This window comes from Hemicordylus capensis, chromosome 2 (assembly GCF_027244095.1).
Source record: "Hemicordylus capensis ecotype Gifberg chromosome 2, rHemCap1.1.pri, whole genome shotgun sequence".
Classification (NCBI taxonomy): Eukaryota; Metazoa; Chordata; class Lepidosauria; order Squamata; family Cordylidae; genus Hemicordylus; species Hemicordylus capensis.
This window is the reverse complement of record NC_069658.1, coordinates 227,627,092-227,649,174: the sequence shown is the minus strand read 5'-3', so window position 1 is coordinate 227,649,174 and position 22,083 is coordinate 227,627,092. Positions and strand designations below refer to the sequence as shown.

General features: G+C 45.9%; 1 protein-coding gene and 1 long non-coding RNA gene across 2 annotated transcripts in view; one reads left to right on the top strand and one right to left on the bottom strand.

Annotated features, from left to right (window-relative positions):
• Positions 1-22,083, bottom strand: part of LOC128345485 (zinc finger protein 420-like) — a 49,098-nt gene that overhangs the window by 5,256 nt on the left and 21,759 nt on the right. The window contains exon 6 of the mRNA XM_053297494.1: positions 20,055-21,325. Within this exon, the coding sequence (XP_053153469.1) occupies positions 20,055-21,325 (1,271 nt within the window). The remainder of the gene's footprint in view (positions 1-20,054; positions 21,326-22,083) is intronic.
• Positions 13,393-20,520, top strand: LOC128345486 (uncharacterized). Its single transcript, XR_008316484.1, has 3 exons — positions 13,393-13,703; positions 17,014-17,092; positions 20,490-20,520. It is a non-coding gene; the product is annotated as an uncharacterized LOC128345486 (long non-coding RNA).

Sequence of the window (22,083 nt, the reverse complement as noted above, 5' to 3'; positions counted from 1 at the left end):
TTCCTCTTATCTGGCTCAGTATGGTCTGCTTTGATTGGCAGCAGCTCTCCAGGATTTTGGACAGGGGTCTTTCCCTGCCCTACCTGGAGATGGTGCCAGTGATTGAACCTGGGACCTTCTGCATTTAAAGAAGATGCTCTACTCCTAAGCTATGGCCCCATCCCCTAGATCAGAGCTGCACAACCTTGGTCCTCCTGTAGATGTTGGACAACAACTTCCCTACTCCCTGACTATTGGCCACTGTGGCTGGGGATGATCGGAGCTGTAGTCCAAAAAATGCTGAAGGGCCAAAGTTGTGCAGTAGGGGTGTGCACGAAACAGATTATGTGTTCCATTATAAGCTCGGAAACAACACAAAATCAGCAGAACATTCCATCAGAACAACTGGGTGAGCCGGTTGTTTCGATGAAATGATCTCAGAACACTCAAAACATTCCAAGTGTTCCATTTTCCCCCTCTAAAATGGCACCCTTCTGGTCTCTGCACACATGAGACGGCCATTTCCATGGTGGTGCTGACCACGCAAATGGCCGCTGTGCTTGTGCAGCGGCCAGAAGAACACCATTTTGGAGGGGGGAAATGGTACTTGGGACACTCTGAATGTTCCAAGTTGGAACGGGCTTGTTCTGTTCTGAGCTTGAAATGGACCCTTCATTTGAACACTCAAAACAGCCTGTTTCAAGGTGTAATTTTCTGAGTTCTGAATGTTCTGCACATCACTATTGTGCAGTCCTGTCTTAGATTTAGAGGGAAGGTTATTTTCACTACATTCCACTTCCAGGAAAGGTGAGTATGAAGGCTGCCACAGATACTCAGGTCTGATGTCACTTTGGGTGCCTCCAAAAAGGGGCTGCTCAATAAGGGCTCTGTCCCCCTATGAAGAGACTGCACAATTATGCCAGGCTGGAAGAGGACAATGCAGGATAGATACTCAAAGCACAGGAAGTATGCCAAGATGCTAAAGACACTTTTTAAGGTTTGGGGAAATGATTCCCTTGGTCAGGGGAAAGCAGGAGCCTTACCCAAGGAGACCAGAGTTCTGTAGTTCTCCTCCATGACTTCCTCATGCAGAGCCCTTTGGGCTGGATCCAGCAGCTCCCACTCCTCCTTGGAGAAATACACAGCCACCTCCTCAAAGTTCCCCACAACCTGAAAGAAAAAAGAAGAAAATTACTACTACGATGATGAATATTTATATACCACTCTTCAACCAAAGTTCTCAAAGCGGTTTACATAGAAAACATGTTGTGAGCCACCCCAGAGATGGTATTTTGGAGTGGCATACAAATTTGATAGACAGAGAGATGTCAAGAATCCTTTATCCGGACTGCTTGGGACTAGAGTTGTTCCGGATTTTGGATTTTTCCGGATTTCGGAATATTTTCATAAATGAGATATCTTGGGCATGAAAGGTTACTGGGTTTTTAAAAAAAGGTTTTATTTAAAGTATGTAATCAAATAAGCATTGAACTCAAACATGGCATTTTAGATGGAAAATGCCCTCCTTCCTTCCTTGCAACCCAGGCTTGGCTTTGGCAGAGGGTCTCAACAACTCCTGAAGTTCCTTTATGCCTTCTCGCCAAGCTCCTTTCTGCCTTCTCTCCTTCCCCTCTCACATGCTTTTCAATGGGATCGCACTCACACGCTTCTCAATGGGATTGCTTCTCAGTGGGATTGCACTCCTTTCCACCTTCCCTCCTTCCCCTCTCTCAGGACCCTCTCTCAGACCAGTTTGAGAAGCATGTGAGTGGCAGTGCTTGAGAGGCAGTAAACAAAAGGCAGATAGCAAAGCCTGAGGGGAAGAACTAAAAGGGGAGCTAACGAGCTTATGAAGCAACAACAGTGAGTTTAGGGGCCATAAGCGATCGCAGGATCGCTTCTGCAAACTGCTTGTCCCGCCCAATCCTGGCCCCAACAGTTCCCAGTCGATTACAGAGCCACCATAATGTTCTCTCTGTGAGTTGCAGGCTTTTTGCTGCTTGGTTATACAGTACTGTATATACTCTGTTAGCTGCTGAGTTGGGGCCAGGATTGGTTTGGGGGCTGAGCTTTAGGGGCTGGGGGGGGGCGTTGTGTGAGAGAGGTTGAGGCTACAAGCATTTTTTCTCTCTCTCTTGGCGTGGTGTCCAGATTTCAGAGCTTTCCAGATTTCGGGAGTCTGGATAAAGGATTCCTGACCTGTAGATAGATCCCGTCCCCAAAGGGCTCACAATCTAAAAAGAAACATAAGGCAGATACCAGCAACAGCCACTGGAGGGTTGCTGTGCTGGGGTTGGACAGGGCCAGTTGCTCTTCCTCTGCTTTCTGTCAGCTTCGGCTGATATGCCAGCTGTGCACATTTCTCAAGATCAGTGGTATATTTGTTGGTAACCTCCAGACTTGACTTCTGTAATGTGCTCTACGTTGGGCTGCCTTTGTACGTAGTCCGGAAACTTGAGTTGGTACAGAATGCGGCTGCCAGGTTGGTCTCTGGGTCATCTCGGAGAGACCACATTACTCCTTTGCTGATGGAGTTACACTGGCTGCCAATAGGTTTCTGGGCAAAATACAAAGTGCTAGTTATAACTTATAAAGCCCTCAATGGCTTCAGGGGTGGGGAACCTTGGCACTCCAGCTGTTTTTGGACTACAACTCCCATAATCCCCAGCCACAGAAGCCAATAGCTAGGGATTATGGGAATTGTAGGCCAACATCTGCAGGAGTGCCAAGGTTCCCCATCCCTGGCTTAGATCCTGGGTATTTAAGAGAGCGTCTTCTTCTCTAGGAACCCCACTGACCACTGAGGTCATCTGAGGAGGTCCGTCTCCAGTTACTCCCAACTCGTCTGGTGGCCACACGGAGACGGGCCTTCTCGGTTGCTGCCCAGAGATTGTGGAATGCGCTCCCTGCGGAGATACGATCCTCCCCATCTCTGGCAATTTTTAAAAAGACATTTGAAAACCCATTTTTTTACCCAAGCTTTCTCAGGGTTTTTTTTTAATACTGTTTGTTTAATTTTATGTTTTTTAAATTATTGCATTGTTTTAACTTTTATATGTGTTGTTATATGTTGAACTGTTTAACTTTTATATGTGTTTTAATTGTTAGGCTCCCAGAGATGTAAGTTTGGGCAGGGTATAAATTTGATTGACAGATAGATAGAAGAGAATCACCATTTTTAAAAGTGTCTCTTTGCTCAGTTAGCAGGGTGTTCTCACAGAAAATGTCACAATCCTTGAAGACCGTCAAGGGGAAGTGACTGGAGCTGTTCCCCTGAAGGATCCAATGCTTCTTCTGTGGCCTTCAATGCCTTCTGAATGGGCAACTTTGGCAGAATTCAAGGGAAACAGGCAGAAAACTACTGGTCAGGAAAAAATTTGATAGAGGCCAGTCTGTCTTGGATGGGGTTGCACCCTGCTTGGGTCTACAGCTTGAAATGCTCCTAGAACTAGCCTCTTCTTGAGAGGATCAGGGGACAGCTGATAGAGCCTTTGCATCCATTTCGGTCTCAGTGACTTGGCTTCAGTGATCTAGTTACATCCCATTTTGATTAATTTAACTCAGGGCTTCTCAGACTTGGGCCTCTGGTGACATGATCCTGGCCCCCCCCCTCCCCCAAGTAGGGAACAGGGCAAAAGGGTCTGGGAGCAGTGGGGCTGTGTTGTAGGGATGGGCAGGGTTCCTGTACCTTTTTTCCCTTCAGGGTCTCAGCAGGGACATCTGTTTCCCAAAGCTCAGATCAGTTGGCTCTTGAGCGGTAGTATTCAAAGCTATGTGTGTAATTTGTTTAACCCAGTAATTAATACAAAACAGCAGTAACTTAATCTTCCATTCACTGAGCTGTATGTGAGTGGGCCCATTGAAAGAACAGTACTTAAAATGCAGTGCAATCCTATGCATGTCTATTCAGAAGTAAGTCCCATTGAATTCAATGGGGCTTAATACCAGGTAAGTGGGTATAGGGGTGCATATTCTTGAACTTCTGGTAACAGAACCTCCCAAATTATTTAAATCTATCTAAGTGGCGGGGGGGGTGGCTATAGGGACTCTTATAGAGAGAGCACCTGCATTTCCGAGTTTGCAACTACACTAACCGAGTTGCCTGGAAGAGTGCCTTCTTCTGCATGATCCCCACCACACATTAAGGTCATTGAGAGAGATCAGTCTCCGGATGCCGCCAGCCCGTCTGGCGGCAACTTGGGAATGGGCCTTGGCTGTGGTTGCGCCTGGGCTGTGGAATGCGCTCCCTATAGACATTCGTGGTTTGACATCTTTACCAGCCTTTAAAAGAGCCCTTAAGACACATTTTTTTAGCCATTGTAACGGGATGCTGAGAGTTGCTGTCCAACAACATCTCAGGACCAAGCAGTGTTCCCTCTAATAGGGATCCCCAGATCTTGTTCACTACAACTCCCAGCATCCCCAGCTTCAATGGCCTTTGGCTGGGGATTATGGGAGTTGCAGTCAACAGCATCTGGGAATCCCTTTTAGAGGGAACACGGGACCCAAGCAATGTTCCAACAGGGAATTCCAGATGTGGTTGACTACAACTCCCATAATTCCCAGGCAAAGGCCATCACAGTTGGGGACCCTGGGAGTTGTAGTCAACAGCATCTGGAATTCCCTGTAGGAGGAATTTCCTGAGAACCCTTGCTGTGGGCTCTCTATGTGGGCTTGTTCTTCAAGACCCTTTGGAAGCTACAACTGGTGCAAAATGCAGCTGGTAGAGTCCTGACAAGGACAAAATTCTTCGACTGTGTAACACCTGGCCTGGCGCAGCAGGATTGGTTGCCAATCAACTTCTCGACACAATTCAATGTGTGGTTATGACCTTTAAAGCTCCTAAAGGGCTGGGCCCAGGGCCTTTGAAGGACTACCTTACCCCACAACAATTATCCTGCCTTACATGAACTTATAAGGATTTTTCTGATGTCTGCAGAGGGGCAGTTAATGGCCATACGAGAGAGAGCCTTCCCCAGAACAGAGTTATGGAACTCCATCTCTCCCAATATTTGCTTGTCTCTCTTATGTGCATCATTCAGGAAACGAAAAATCTCCTTGTTTCAGTCAAGGCTTCATTCTGCCTCATTTTGAACACAGGTATACCTTTTTGCTGCTGTTTTAACTGATTTTAAATTTTTTTCAATTTTATTGAATTTCTGGGCTTTTTAATGGTACTGTATGCCACCTTGAATAGTAACCTAATGACGCAGCAGGGAAGTAACCTGCTAGAGAGCAGGAGGCTGTTGGTTGGAATCCCCGCTGGTATGTTTCCAAGAAAATGGGAAACTTCTATATCGGGCAGCAGCAATATAGGAAGGTGCTGAAAGGCATCATCTCACACTGCATGGGAGGAGGCAATAGTAAACCCTTTCTGTATTCTATCAAGAAAACCACAGGGCTCTGTGGTCGCCAGGAGTCGACACTGACCCGACGACACAACCCAATACCACTTTGAATATTTGGAGAAAAGCAGAACAATATTTTGAAATCAATACAGTGAAATTCTTCCAGGGCCTGGGAGATAAGATAACTGCCTATCTCTCCGGTCATTTTTCTCCTACCTGATCTGATGCCTCCACAGCCACTGATTCTGCTCCACCGCAAAGAGCAGAAGGCCAGGAATGAAGCACAAGGGTAATTTCACTGTCTGTGAGGGAGACAGAGGGGGAGAGGAGAGGTTTTTATGTATTAGCTGCCCCATAACAGATTGTTCTCTGGGCGGCTGACAAAACGACATTAAAACATGAGATGAAAACACACATCACATTAAATCATAACAGACCTCCCCCACAAAAAGGGGAGGAGAAAATACAAAAGACAACTATTTAAAACACATTTTTAAAATTCAGTTAAAATCAGATTAAAATTTAAAAGGCCTGAGTGAACAAAAAGGTCTTCACCAGGTGTCCTAAAGAACAAAGTGATGGAATAGCCACTAGGGAGGCTATTCCATAAACGGGATCCAACCACCCCACAGGTCATGATGGTGATGATAATAAACTTTGTTAGCTGCCCCATAACAAATTGTTCTCTGGGCGGCTCACAACACAGCATTAGAACATCAAGTAAAACCACATAACATGTTAAATCACAACACACACCCCAAAATACAATACAAAACAACTTTAAAACCTTTTTTTAAAAGTCAGTTTTAAAAATCAAATTTAAAAGTCAAAATTTAAAAGGCCTGAATGAACAAGAAGGTCTTTACCTGGTGTCTAAAGGAATAAAGTGATGAAGCCAGGAGGACCTCACTGGGGAGGCTATTCAATTAATGGGTTGTTATAAGCATTTTGCTTCTCAGTTCCTGGAGTGGAATTGGTCAGCCTAGCCACAATGCCTTGGGGCATAATTCCCAGAGGCCGACATCCTAATGGGGGCTTTCACAACAAGCACACGAAGATCACGCAGCTGTGCAAAATCACAGAGATTTCCAGAACTGTGCTACTGTACAAATGTTCCATGAAATATGCCACAGGCTGCACAGCCATTGCACGAACACGATGACATTTGCACTAGTGCACTCTAATCTGGAATACAAGTGCCACACGTTAGTGCAACAAGCTAGTGCAGCAGCCCTGCATTAGCACAATGTCCTTGCACAAGTGTGCCATTAGTCAGGATGTTGGCCATAAATACCGTATTTACCCAAATACAAGATGATTGTGAATTTAAGATAAGCCTCTTAAAAGACAGAGGTTAAATACAGGTTATACTTACTCAAAAGGAACTGGACTCTGAATTTAAGATGACTCTCTGGTTTAAACATTAAAGAACCTGGGGAAAAATCTAGTCTTGGATTCAGGTAAATTCAAATCTGGAACGCGCTCCCTGCTGAAATAAAAGCCTCCCCATGTCTGACAACTTTTTCAAAGTCTCTAAAGACTTATTTTTTCATCCAAGCTTTTTAACTGGACTATGATTTTGAATTGTTTTAAGGTTTTCATTTCAAGTCTCTTTTACAGGTGAAACTCGGAAAATTAGAATATTGTGCAAAAGTCCATTAATTTCAGTAATGCAAATTAAAAGGTGAAACTGATATATGAGACAGACGCATTACATGCAAAGCGAGATAAGTCAAGCCTTAATTTGTTATAATTGTGATGATCATGGCGTACAGCTCATGAAAACCCCAAATCCACAATCCCAGAAAATTAGAATATTACATGGAACCAAGAAGACAAGGTTTGTAGAATAGAACAATATTGGACCTCTGAAAAGTATAAGCATGCATATGTATTCAGTACTTGGTTTGGGCCCCTTTTGCAGCAATTACTGCCTCAATGCGGCGTGGCATGGATGCTATCAGCCTGTGGCACTGATGAGGTATTATGGAAGACCAGGGTGCTTCATTAGCGGCCTTCAGTTCTTCTGCATTGTTTGGTCTCATGTCTCTCATCCTTCTCTTGGCAATGCCCCATAGATTCTCTATGGGGTCAGGTCAGGCGAGTTTGCTGGCCAATCAAGCACAGTACACTGTATACTTTTCATTTTAAACTGTTTTATTGTTTTATTAAGGTTTTAAACTGTTTTATTGTTTTATGGTATTTTATATTTTTAATTGTTGATTGATTTTAACTGTCTTTGTTTTATTTGTAAACTGCCCTGAGCCAGCTTTGAAAGGGTAGTATAAAAAATGAATGAATAAATGAATAAAGCAAGCTTCAGGTTTTAGCATTTTCATTTATATATTTTAAAATTGTTTTAATTGTGCAAATGTTCAATAGATTGTGAACTGCCCAGGGACATTTTTGTATGGGGTGGTATAGAAATATAAGAAATAAATAATGAAGTACGTAAATAAGTAAGTAAGTACATGAACCAGCTGGGGTGGTCAGTACCATATTGAGGGAGAAATGCTCATTGTGATTTTTGACAAGATTTACACTTCTAGAAATGAAAAAGGTGGTGATTATTACTATGCTTTCAACTTTCAGTGTGTTGTCATGCTTTTATTGTCCTGACCATCAGGCTTGCAGCAACCCAATTTGCAATGGTGTTTTGAAATTTTTTTTTAAAAAAAACACACAAAACCCACTATAAAATCAGGTCGCTTGAGCTCAGGAGTTCTGGGCTGCAGTGGGCTATGCCGATTGGGTGTCTGCACTAAGTTCAGTATGCTGGGGGTGAATAGGGCCAGTTACTCTCCCCCGCTAAACAGAGAACCACCATATTAAAAGGTGCCTCTTTGCCAAGTTAGCAGGGGTAGGATAACTAAGTGTTGCTGAACTACAATTCCCAATTGCCCCAGCTACATCTATTGTGGCTGGGGATGATGGGAGCTGTAGTTCAGCAGCATCTGGAGGCTCCTAGTTTGGGAACCACTGCTATAGCCTACTCCCAGCCTCAGAGGCAAGAGGCCTCTAAATACCAGTTGCAGGGGAGTAGCAGTAGGAGAGAGGGCCTGCCCTCAGCTCTTGCCTGTGGGCTTCTCAGAGGCATCTGGCGGGCCACTGCGTGAAACAGGATGCTGGATGGGATAGGCCTTGGGCCTGATTCAGCTGGGCTGTTCCTGTGTCCCCTGAGATTTAATGGCCAAAGTCTTTGGGCCTAGCTCATAGACTAATATAAAGATGGACCGTTCAAACTAAACTCTATGTAACTTGTTACAAAGGCTTGAGAGGAGGATCTTCTACCCCACCCAGCCTCAAGAGGGACTTTCGGAGCCCACGGATTTCAGCTCATTCAAGAGATAGAAGCCAAGTCGAAATACTGCTCTGCTCGTTCTTACCCAGCTGGGTGGTCCCTCTGACACTCTCTTCCACGATCCACTTGAACAGCGGCCTTCGACTAGTGCCTGGTGGAGCCTTCTCTGCCTTCAGGCAATCAGAGATCACTTCTGCTAGCTGTCTTTGCACCTGAAGCAGGAGTGGAGATCCCAGGCAGGGAAGAGAGATAAAGATTAGGAAGGATGGAGATGCAAAGGCTAAAGCCGGTGTGGTGTAGTGGTTAGAGTGTTGGAACAAGGACCAGGGAGACCTGAGTTCAAATCCCCATTCAGCCATGAAGCTCACTGGGTGACTCTGGCCCAGTGACGTATCTCTCAGCCTAACCTACCTCAAAGGGTTCTTATGAGGATAAACCTAACCATGTACACCGCTCTGGACTCCTCGGAGGAAGAGTGGGATAGAAATGTAAGCATAAAGACATAAATAAAATAAAGCAGCATCTCCAAGTCTCCTTGAACTCAAGTCTAAACCATGTTTCTAAACCATGCTAAAAAAAATAAAAATGAGTGCAGTTCTCCTTTATGGAACTTCTTTACTGCATATAAAAGGGGAGGTTAATCCAACAGGATTAGCCTGTTGGTTACACAATAACCAATCAAACATACGCAATAAAGAAGGTCCATAATGGAGAACTGTTTCGAGTTGTCATGAGCAGTTCAAAAAGTCAAGTCCTGCAAAACCTGTATGACGTTAGCTGATGTAAAGTGCGAGTGGCCATAATGAGAAAGCTATAGTGAGTAGGTATAGTGAGGAGAGCCAGCATGGTGTAGTGGTTAGAGTGCTGGACTAGGACTGGGGAGACCTGAGTTCAAATCCCGATTCAGCCATGATACTTGCTGGGTGACTCTGGGCCAGTCACTTCTCTCTCAGCCTAACCTACTTCACAGGGTTGTTGTGAGGAGAAACTGAAGTCTATAGTACACCGCTCTGGGCTCCTTGAAGGAAGAGTGGGATATAAAATGTAAATAAAACAACAACAACATTCTAGGCTCCTCAAGAGCCCCAGGCTCTTACTGCAAGCAAACTTATTACCATGAGGAAATCAGACACTAAGTGGTAGCAGATCATGCTCAAGAATACCCATGCCAAGCCTTGACTATTTTATTTCATTTTTTTCTTACTTGTATCCGAGCCAACCCAAGAATTTAGGAGTCAGACAATGGACTCTTGACAATATTAGGGAACTTCGTGATGGACATTGTGCAGGGGAAGATTAATGGGCTTCTGCTTATCCCCTTTGCAAGTTACATAATTTAGAACAGCAACAGGCTGCCTGGGACAAATAAAGATCTTATTATATAACTCTGCCTCCAAATAGTCTAGTCTAGATGCCATGGTTAAATTTCGAGGCGCCTTGGCTGTCTGGCGCCTAGGATTTGTCAAGCCCTGGCCTTTGCAAACTTATTTCCTGTGTCTATGTTTCTATCAGTGTTGAGGCTTTATGAGCAAGGGTCCCTCAACAGAGTCCATGTCTAGGAACCAGAATGTGCAAGTGTATTGTAGCACGTGAACTGCAGACACATGCCACTGTGGTTGCAAATTTCCTTTTTAAAGAGTCCTCTTCTAAACTGCTTTCACCAGTTATTTATTTATTCATTCATTCATTCAATTTATATACCGCCCTTCCAAAACGGCTCAGGGCGGTTTACAACAGAATAAATACAAGTAAAACCAGTTAAAAATTAAAATCAAAACTATAAAAACAGAATAAAACCAATTAAACATTCAGACAGATAAAAACCCTGGAGAACCAGGGCAAACATTAAAACAATTAAGACAAATTTAAAACCCTGAAAGGCCAGGCCAAACAGATGGGTTTTAAGGGCTCTCTTGAAGGTCAGTAAGGAATTAAGATAACGGATTTCTGCTGGGAGTGCATTCCACAGCCCTGGAGCAGCTACAGAGAAGGCCCGCCTCTGAGTCACCACCAAACGAACCGGTGGTAACTGGAGACGGACCTCCTCATATGACCTTAACGCGTGGTGGGGATCATGTAAAAGAAGGCACTTTTATGTCCCCAAACCACGCATAGCCATGCTTTGGTGGGAAAATGAATAAGGATCTATAGCTCAGTGGTCAAGCCTCTGCTTTAAATGCAGATGGTCCCAGATTCAATCCCTGGCAGCATCTCCTGGTAGGGCTGGAAGAGACTCCTGCCTAAACCTTGGAGAGCTGCTGCCAGTCAGTGTAGGCGATATTGAGCTAGACTGACCAATTCTGACATGGTATAATACAGCTTCCTTTTATTTATTCCTTTGGGGATGGGGCCCAGTGTTCTAATTTTTTTCATCGATATGCAGAATGAGTTTTGTTCTCGGTGGCAGTATCAAAGCAGTGTGTGCGCACATACATTCAGAGTGGCGCCTTCCAGATTCAACCTGAGCGGGATCTAAAATTAACTGAGCAGGCATCCAGAAACTTGTGAGCACGCACATGTGCGCATGCCTTAAAGGGAACATTGATGGGGCCGTGTGACATTTTCCCCCCAGTACTGGAAACACTAGAATCAGCGGCCATCCCATGAAATTGATTGCCAGGAAATTTAGGACCAGCAAGCGGAGGTACTTTTTCACACAATGCATAATCCACTTGTGGAATTCTGTGCCACAAGATGTGGTGACAGCCAACAACTGGATGGCTTTAAGAGGGGTTTGGATAACTTCATAGAGGAGTGATCTACTAATCAACGGCTACTAGTCTGAGGGCTATAGGCCACCTCCAGCCTCAGAGGCACAATGCCTCTGAATACCAGTTGCAGAGGAGTAACAGCAGGAGAGACGGCATGCCTGTAGGCTTCCAGTGGCATCTGGTGGGCCACTATGTGAAATAGGATGCTGGCCTAGATAGGTTTGGGGCCTGATCCAGCAGGGAAACTCTTAACTCCCAAACAATCCCTGCCTTTCTGAGGCCTTTGCTGTTAGTGTTACAGTTTTTCTGGCACCAAACCCTAAACATCTGCTCCTGAGAGGAGCTGCCTCAGGCTCTGCTTGCTGCAGGACCACCTCTTCCCCACCCTACTAGGAAAGTTGCAATCCCCATTAATTGCCCTGTGTTCCTCCTACACCACTGGAACTGCTGGCCCTAGGGGTTGGGACATTCCACATTTGGGTAATTTCCAGAAGAGGTTGGGCAACTGATGGGTGATTTTAGGACATTGATCCACATATCCTCTGCTCCTTAAAAGAACAAGAATGACATTTTCACCTGCTGCTGTTCCTGCTTCTTGTCCTCTGCCTGGCTCAGGAGGAAACCTTCTGCCAGGGCCACTGCCTGGGAACTGGTCTCTGCGCCACACTCTCTGATCCAGCTCTCCAGCTCTGGGGGCAGGACAGTCAGGAATTGCTCCAGGATCACCAGGTCCAGCATCTGAGCTTTTGTGTGTCTTTCCGGCTTTAGCCACTGCTGGCAAAGGGTGTGGAGTTGGCTGCAAATCTCACGGGGGCCCTCGGCCTCATGATAGCCAAACTGCCTGAAGTGCTGGCGCTGTGCATCTGAACTGGTAGTGTCCTCACCCAGCACCTTTTGCACAGTTCTTTCCCAGCTATTTCCCTGGATATCTTGAGGGTCATTTCCAGCTTCGGAACAAGCTGACTTTTGCTCTTCCATCTTTAGTCCCTCTTCTAGGCCAGCTTCCATGAATATAGAAGGATCCTCTGCAAATTTCAAGGCAAGGGGCACTCAAGTGACTAGGTCAAGATGCTACTCCGTGTGTGAGGTGTGGTGCTCTTGAGGCAGGCATATATTTCACTAGCAAAACTGGATGGTTCTGGCTAACAGCATCTCTCTGCAGGGAAGACAAGCAAAGAGCAAGACTCAGGAAGAATATGAATACGGCCAATATTTATACCATATACTGCTTTTCAATAAAAGTTCCCAAAGCGGTTTACATAGAAATACATACACACATATATACATACATACATAGACAGAAAGAGAAATAAAATGGCTCCCTGTCCCCAAAGGGCTCACAATCTAAAAAAGAAACATAAGATAGACACCAGCCACTGAAGGAATGCTGTGTGTGGGATGGACAAGGCCAATTGTTCTCCCCCTGCTAAATAAAGAGAATCACCACTTTTAAAAGGTGCCTCTGCTCAGTTAGCAGTGTCATGGAGAGTGTCCTTTGCCAAGCCTGAATGCTACTAATCTGAATACTACTATTCATCTGCTTTAAGAGACCTCAACCTCCCTGCTTTCATTCACTCTCCGCCTCCCTCCATATCAGCTGCCTCCCACAGAGTTCTTCTAGCCACGTTCCCTTTACTCCGCTGCCTCTTCCAGGGAACAGTGTCAAGCAGTCAGATTCACAGTTTGGTTCTTGGACTTTCCGAGGCGGCGGCAGAGAAATGAAAGACGCTCTCCCGTATGCATGCCTTGGAAAGAATCTAAAGGGTCTCACTGAAGTTCGATCACCTTTGGGTGAGGCAGGGGTATCGCGCCCTGGCCCTGCACCTCGCCCCACATCTGGGCCCTTCCAAAGCTCCTCCCTTCTTTCCTGCCTATGCTCGTCCCTCCTATCCTCCGCTCCACCCCAACTGCGCTTGGCACCACGCACCCGACTCTCTTAAGGGCTGAGGCCACACGCGTGGGAAAATCCTAAGGTCCTTTCCCACGGGAGGGGGCGGGCAGGAAGTGAGCCTTCTTACCAGTCTCAGATAACGCCCGGCCCCACCGGCGCGGTAGGTGCCTTTCTAGACAGCAGGACTCTCTGTCTTTAACTCTTCGATAGGCTCTCCCGCCCCAGGAAGCAAAGCAAGAGAAAGGGGGCGGCCCTTCTCCTCCTCCTCCTCCTTCTGCGTCGCTTTGCAGAAGTACGAGAAGACGCCGCAATAGCGGAAGACGGTGCCACGAAAGGGAATCATTATTGTTTTGGCTCTTACAGAAACGAGGCCTGGCTGGAAGCGACCCCGCGAGGAAGAGGCAACGCCTGTAGCAAAGCTCGGAGCACGACCCCTTGGTCTGGTCCTGGTGTGGCTCCGCTCATTGTGCCAGGTGAGAGAGAACATTAATTTGGCGCTTCTTTTGGGAAAGAGACTCGCTCAGGGCTCGAGTCTTCCTGGGTGGGGTGGCCGAGAGCTTTGCACTTCCTGCCCTGCCTTCCCCTCCTGTGGAGAGATCCGGTGAGCTATATGCGGGTTCTTCTGGAGAACCAAAAATTAACCTCAGGGTAGGCAGATGAAAAGGGGGTTGGGGGAAACCACCGTGGCAGGTCCGGAGCTCAGTAGCAGAGATCTCCATGTCTGGCAGGCAGAAAGTCACAAACTCAGGTCCTGTCGGCAGGGCTAGGAAAGAGCCTTCTCTGACTGAAGCCTTGGAGAGATGCGGCCAGTCAGTGTAGATAATGTTGACCTATAGGCCACCCCACCTCCAGCCTCAGAGGCATGATGCCTCTAAAGGCCAGTCGCAGGGAATCAACAGCAAAAGAGAGGCATGCCCTCAGCAGGCATGCCTGTTGACTTTTCAGAGGCATCTGGTGGTCACCTATGCCCTTTCCCTGAGCAGTCAGACCTGACTATACTCATTTGTGCCATTGCCACTTCTAGGTTAGACTCCTGCAAGGAGTGCAACATGGGGCTGCCCTTGAAGACAGCGCGGAAGCTTTTATTATTTATTCCATTTCCATAACACCCTTCCAAAAGTGGCTCAGGGCGGTTTACACAGAGAAATAATAAAGATCCCTGTCCCTAAAGGGCTCACAATATAAAAGAAACATAAGACAGACACCAGCAGCAGTCACTGGAGGTACTAGGCTGGGGGTGGATAGGGCCAGTTACTCTCCCCCCTGCTAAATAAAGAGAAGCACCACATTAAAAGGTGCCTCTTTGGCAAGTTAGCAGGGGTAGGGACCAATTTGGTAGTTGGTCTCAAATGCAGCTGCCAGGTCATGACCTGGATCAGAAAGATCAGAGAATAAAACTCAGATGTTATATATTCAGCACTGGTTACCAACTTGTTTCTGGACTGTATCAGTTTGGAGTGTTACAGTTCTAGATGGGTTGCCAGAGTTGTTAAGGACCAGGATGAAATCAGACACAGGCCTATATTTCACATACTTCTGAGTTGGTACTTCTGGTTCTGATATGTTGATATGGACCGTCCATAACAGAGTCACTTAACACTTAATCTGCTCAGCCTGTGAAATCACCTACAGGACTCTTCTCTGCATTCATCCTCCAGGGTTCCCTGTAATAGGGGCTCCCAGATATTGCTGACGACAAATCCCAACATGCCCAGCCAAAGACCACTGCAGCTGGGCGAGATGGGTAATATAATGCCCTTATACAAATCTATGGTGCTGCCATATCTGGAACACTGTGTACAATTTTGGTCACCATATCTTAAGAAGGATGTTGTAGAATTGGAAAAGCTGTAGAAGAGGGCAACCAAGATTATCTGGAGCACCTTCCTTATGAGGCAAGGCTACAACATCTGGGGCTCTTTACCTTGGAAAAGAGGCAACTAAGGGGAGAAGTGAGCAAGGTGTATAAAATGATGTATGGAGTGGAGAGAGCGGACAGAAGTTTTTCTCCCTCTCTCACAACCCAAGAACCAGGGGTCACCCCATGAAACTGAAGGTTGGGAAATTTAGGACCGACAAGAAGTACTTTTTCATACAGCGCATAATTAATCTATGGAATTCATTGCCATGGGATGTGGTGATAGACACCAGCTTGGATAGCTTTAAAGGGGGCTTAGACAGGTTCATGGAGAACAGGTCTACCAATGGCTACTAGTCTGAGGGCTATGGGCCACCTCCAGCATCACAAAGGCACAATGCCTCTTAAACCCCAGTTGCAGGAGAGCAACAGCAAAAAAAGAAGGCATGCCCTCACCTCTTTCCTGTGAGCTTCTCAGAGGCATCTGGTGGGCCACTGTGTGAAACAGGATGCTCGACTGGAAGGGCCTTGGGCCTGATCCAGCAGGGCTGTTCTTGTAACATCTGGGAACCCCTGTTACAAGGAACACTGTAACAACCACCATCAGTTGTGTGGCAGATAAATACAAAGAATGTGGCTTTTTCTGTGCTGTCAGAATCATGGAAAAGACCCTGCCTAAAGAAGTCAACCTGGCTGATTGTCTTTCAGCAGGCAGTAGAGAGCTAACACAGCCAGACATTGTGATGTTTTATCTTTTCACAAGATGCTTGGACATCTATAAGCCATACACATCTGGCATCCCCTTGATCCAATTATACAGCAAATGCAACTGTGCCATTTTGGAAAAGGGCAGAGAATGTGGAACAGCCAAGAGAAGTTGCTCCTAAACAAAATGCAATGCTCCACGGGATATCTTAAAGCAAAGGGTAGCCAACCTGAGGCTGTCCAGCTGTTGTTGGACTACAACTCCCATCATCCCCACCACAATTGCAGCTGGAGATGATGGGAATTGTAGTCCAACAGCAGGAGAACCTCCAGCTGGTCACCCCGGACTTATGCCTTCCTCAACAATGATAGTAGCATTAAGAATGAAGAACACATGGCAACGATCCACCTTGATGACCACAACAGCAGATACAGGTGAACCCTGTTATCCACAGGGGTTCTGTTCTGTGAGGGAACCATGGATTTGGGGGCACTGAAGTCAATGGGATGGGGGTAGGTAGGTTCCTGGAGGCTGGCAAAATGGGAGGAAAGGCAAATAAAGTGCCCTACTGTGTCCTATGGGTGTCCGGCTGTCCAGGAAGGCTCTGCCCCAGTCCCAGATTCCCCATCTTTCAGTGAAAAATGGCAGGGGAAATGCTCCTGGGGAACGGGGGACAAATGGGCCACAAAATGACTCCTACTGACAAAATGGCAGCTGGAAATGACCTCCCAAGTCATTTCTGGCCTTCTAGGAACTACACATACATGGATTTTAACCCCTTTGTGTCCGTAGATAATGAGCTCAGGTGTCAATTAGACACCTGCCACCTGTGAATAGCAGTACTGCATATATATTTACTTATTTATTTAGTTAGTTAGATTTATATGTCGCCCTTCTCCCATAGGACTCAGGGCGGCTTACAAGCAATAACATACACAGCAACACAATTCCACAAAAATATATCTTACATAACCTCATAAACCACAACCCCATACAATACTCATTCCACATGACATAATAACCATGGATTACAGGATCACTCTACAACCAGCTATCTCAGCGACCGAACACCCGGCAGAACATTTCAGTTTTACATGCCTTATGAAAGGCCAACAGATCATGGAGAACTCTGATACTATCTGGGTGACCGTTCCATAGAGTTGGGGCCACCACTGAGAAGGCTCTGGCTCTCTTGTTGATTGTAGTTTAATATCCCTAGGGCCCGGGATCACCAAAGCATTACTTGTGGCTGACCGCAGGATCCGGCGAGGGACATATCGAACCAGGCGGTCTTGGAGGTATGGAGGGCGCATACAGTGTAGGGCTTTAAATATTAAGGTTAATACCTGGGACTCAACTGGCAGCCAGTGCAACTGAACGAGCAAAGGTGTCACATGTGCTTGCCAAGGCACTTGAGTAAGGACCTTGGCCCCTGCATTCTGCACCAGTTGCAATCTCTGAGTTAGGCGCAGTGGCAGCCCCACATAAAGCGAGTTGCAATAATCTAACCTGGAAGTGACGGTCGCATGGATCACAGTGGCCAAGTCCGGAGGGAACAGATAGGGAGCCAGCTGCCGTATTTGGCGTAACTGAAAAAAGGCCTTTCGGGCAACCTCCATGATCTGAGCCTCCATATTCAAAGAGGCATCAAGAATCACACCCAGACTCTTCACTGTAGGCTGAGGTATCAAACAAGCACTATCAAGGATCGGTAATTGAGAACTCCCCCCTGACCTCTTCGGGCCCTGCCACAGAACTTCAGTCTTATCCGGATTAAGCCATAGACAACTTTGCTTCAGCCAGTCTGCGACCGCCTCCAAACACCTGGCCAGCCAGGCGAGGTCCACCTGTGTATAGCGAGGTCCACCTGCATATCTTTGGCAAGTGTAACACCTGCATTATCTCAGGCACTTTCCCCAGAAGACACACTGTATTTATCCTTTGGCTATTTAAACAGTTTGTTCACTGCTGCTGCTGTTTACAGACAGGACACAATAGAAAGGTCTCCTAGAGAGTCTATTGAGTGACAGGAACCCCCTCTCCTGCCCAAGAACGGATTACACAAGCATTTCTTTACACAAAGCAGCTGACACCCCAATTAAAACATTCAATATTACTACTCAGGAGTTATTTTAAAGGACAGCTAAATTTCAATTGGACTTCTTTTAGTAAATTCAGTCAGGCTGTCAGCATCGGCCACTATCTGCATATATGACAAATAAATACCTGCTTTTGGAAAAACCTTGCAACATTTTATTGTTCTAAACCTCTCAGCTGGTGAATTTGCAAGCCAGATAAGTGCGCGGGTTTCTAGTAATCCTAAGGATAATTCTACTCCCACTTCAAAAACCAATTGTTAGACCCAACATAGAATGTAGAACATTGAAACAAGCAAAGCAGATGGACTATTGCTAACCACAGGCTATGACAAGACATAAGCCAGCATAGCTGGGGATGAAGGGAGTTGAAGTCCAACAGCATCTCGGGACCCAACTTTGAGAACCCCTGCTTTAAAAGGTAAGAGCAGTCACCATCCACAACAGTGGCCACGAGTGATAATGTGTCAACCCAAATGTGTAGGCAATGACCTCTATTATTTTAAAAGTTTAGTACACTACTAATACGCAGAAGCTAGTACACCTGACAACTAATACATGCCACATTGCTAGTTCACATTAGGCTGGGGTTCTCACCTTTGGGTCTCCTGTTATGTTTGTGCATGAACCGTGGTTCACGCACTGGTTCAGTGGCGTGGGGAGGGGAGTGGGAGCTTTAAGAAAGAGGAGAGAGGGTCCTTACCTGCTCTCCTCTGTCTCATAAAGCTTCCTGCTGTGGTGGAGTTTATCTCAAGTACCCATGCGCAGCACCAGCATGCAAATACACGGGCACCAATTGTGTGGTCAGCAATACCATGTGCGTGCTGGTGCCGTGCCTGAGTACTTGAGCTGAGCGCCGTCACAGCAGGAAGCTACATGTGGCAGTGGAGAACAGGTAAGGCCCTGCTCTCCTTTCTAAAAGCTCTCGTTCCCCTCTTCCCTCCCCACAGCACCAAACCAGTGCTTGAACCACAGTTCATGCACACCCCTATCCCAATATTGTTGGACTACAACTTCCATCATCTCCAGCCACAAGAACCAAAGCTGTTATAGCAGGGATGATGGGAATTGTAGTCCATGAGCAACTGAGGACCCAAGTTTGAGAACCCCTACATTAGGCTAATAATAATAAAAGCTTAACAAGAAAGGAGAATCGGTGCTGATCCTTGGCCAGTTCTCAAGACAGCTGGTGATGTCTCCTCCAAGGCTACAGGGGAGCTAAAAGAAGTTCCTTCACTAAGACACACTCAGGTAGAGGCTGCAGAAGAGTTTGGGGAGATGCCAGGTAGCCAGCAAGTTGGGGGAAACGGTACTGGATTTTGCCACTGGTTAGAAGGAGGAAGCTTGCAGAGGTCCTGAGTGGACCCTACTAGTCTGGCAGGAACCAACACTGTCAGTCAAGGTGTCTGTTGGCTCCCTATCTTTATTAGCAAATAAGTCAATATGACAGAAGTGTGGGAAGTTGGGGGCTCCCACACCTGGAAAGAAACTAAACCTATCACAGACCTCCTGAATCATAGAGTTTTAGAGTTTGAAGGGATCCCATAGGTCTTTGAGCAGAATCCCCTATTCAGTACAGGAAATGCTGGCTGCTGTTTCCTGCTGGGACATATGAAACAATGCACTGGTATGGAGATGTCTCTTAAAGGGACACAGAGTGATGGGACAAGGTCAAGTGCCAAGACATTTCTTCCTATGTAACAGCAATTGCACGGATGGTTCTGCCCTTGTGAAGCTGGTGACTCGAGTGATCCCTTGGAAGAAAGAAATATTCATTACAGGTGACCAGCGGAGAGCCCCTCATGAGACATTATGGATGATGATGGCTCTAATTGAAGTTTGATCCTCAAGTCATCCATTATTATCATTTTTTGAGCAAAATTTTTTTAACCATATTTTGAACATTCATGGGGTTTCTCCTTTTTCTCTACTCATTACATGAGCTTGTGTTCAGAAACACTCTCAATTATGTATATGTCTTATCTAATAGGTGAACCCTTTGAAATAAAGGTATGTTTTCCATCTGAAGTTCTCTCCATACTCCAGACATTTCGGGAATTCACAGAACCTGCTCCTGTGTGAATTCTTTTATGTACATCAAGGTTCTGACTGAAGCCCTTTCCACATTCTCAGCATTTAAATGGTTTGTTCCTATGTGAGTTACTTGATGTGCATTAAGTTGTGTCCTCTGGCTGAAGCTCTTTCCACACTCTGAGCATGTATATGGTTTCTCTCCTGTGTGGATTCTTTGATGTTCATTAAGGCTTGAACTCCAACTAAACCTCTTGCCACAATGCATGCATTTATATGGTTTCTCCCCTGTGTGGATTCTCTGATGGTAAGTAAGGCTTGCACTTTGGCTGAAGCTCTTTCCACACACTGGGCATTTATAAGGTTTCTCCCCAGTGTGGATTCTTTGATGGGAAGTAAGACTTGAGCTCTGCCTGAAGCTTTTTCCACACTCCAAGCATGTGTACAGTTTCTCCCCTGTGTGGATTCTCTGATGAATAGTAAGGCTGTTGCTGTGACTGAAGCTGTTTCCACATTCTAAACATGTATATGGTTTCTCTCCTGTGTGGGTTCTTTGATGTTCATTCAGGTGTGAGCTCCGGCTGAAGCTCTTTCCACATTCCAAGCACTTATGTGGTTTCTCCCCTGTGTGAATTCTTTGATGGTAAGTAAGGCTTATGCTCTGGCTGAAGCTCTTTCCACATTCTGGACATCTGTAAAGTTTCTCCCCTGTGTGGATCCTGTGATGTCTTGTAAGACTTGTGATATAACTAAAGCTGTTACCACATACTGAACATTTATATGGTTTCTCTCCTGTGTGGATTCTTTGATGTTCATTTAAGTGTGAGCTTTGGTTAAAAGTCTTCCCACACTCTAAGCACTTATGTGGTTTATCTCCTGTGTGGATTCTTTGATGGTATGTAAGTTTTGCACTCTGGTTGAAGCATTTCCCACACTCTAAGCATTTGTATGGTTTCTCTCCCGAGTGAATTTTTTGATGGTACGTAAGGTTTGCACTCTGGTTGAAACTCTTTCCACACTCTGAGCATTGATATGGTTTCTCTCCTGTATGAATTCTTTGATGTGAAGTAAGATGAGTGCTCTGACTGAAGCTCTTTCCACACACTGAGCATTTGTATGGTTTTTCCCCTGTATGGATCCTCTGATGTCTTGTGAGGTTTTTCCTGCAACTAAAGCTTTTCCCACACTCTAAGCATTTCAGCTGTTCATCATGAAGTCCTTGAAAGGTGCCAAGCCTTGTTTTACTAGTTAGGTTTTTTGCACATGGAGGGATTTCATTCCTTTTGCTTCCTTTGAAACATTCTTCATGGACTGAATCAGCCACTTCAGAAGCCAGGGAGTTCTGCTTTGCTTCAGTTTTCCTTCTCTGCTGCTTACCTTTTCTCTCACTTTCCCTCCCATCACCTGCAAGAATAGAGAGAAATCTGGTGAGGGATAAATGAAGCCTGAAATGTGGAAACAAATCCAGTTAACTGCTGTGTCATTCACAAAACAGAAAAGACTTAATGAGGAGCCAGATTCTCCAGCATATTAAATAGTCTCTATGGAATGGTATGAACTGACGGCCTCGAACATTGGACTTGACCTACAGGGACCTGGGTCCGGCTCCCAGACATAGGAAGCTGCCATATGCTGAGTCAGACCATTGGTGCTGCAAGGGAGGGAACTTGGAACCTCAGATGCTCTTCCCAGAGCGGTTCCATTCCCTGAAGGGGAATATGTTACGGTGCTCACATGTGGTCTCCCATTCAAATGCTACCAGACTGGACCCTGCTTAGCTAAGGGGACAAGTCATGCTTGCTACCAGAAGACCAGCTCTCCTCCTCTAGTCTCATGAAGGTCTCAGGATCAGCTTAGGCCAGTCATGATTTCAGCGTCTAACCTACCTCACAAAGTTATTGTCCAACTTATCAGTTCCTTTTGCCTCACTCTAGGGTAATTTCTGTGCTGAATGAGAGGAAAGAAAGTGAAACTGAATCCAGTTAGAGGCAGAAGTACTGATAGTGTAGAACCAACTAGAGCAGGGGTTCTCAACCGGGTCCCCAGATGTTATTAGACTTCAACTCCCATAATCCCTAGCCCCAGTGACCTTTGGTTGGGGATTATGGGAGTTGAAGTCCAATAACATCTGGGGACCCAACATTGAGAATCCCTGATCTACA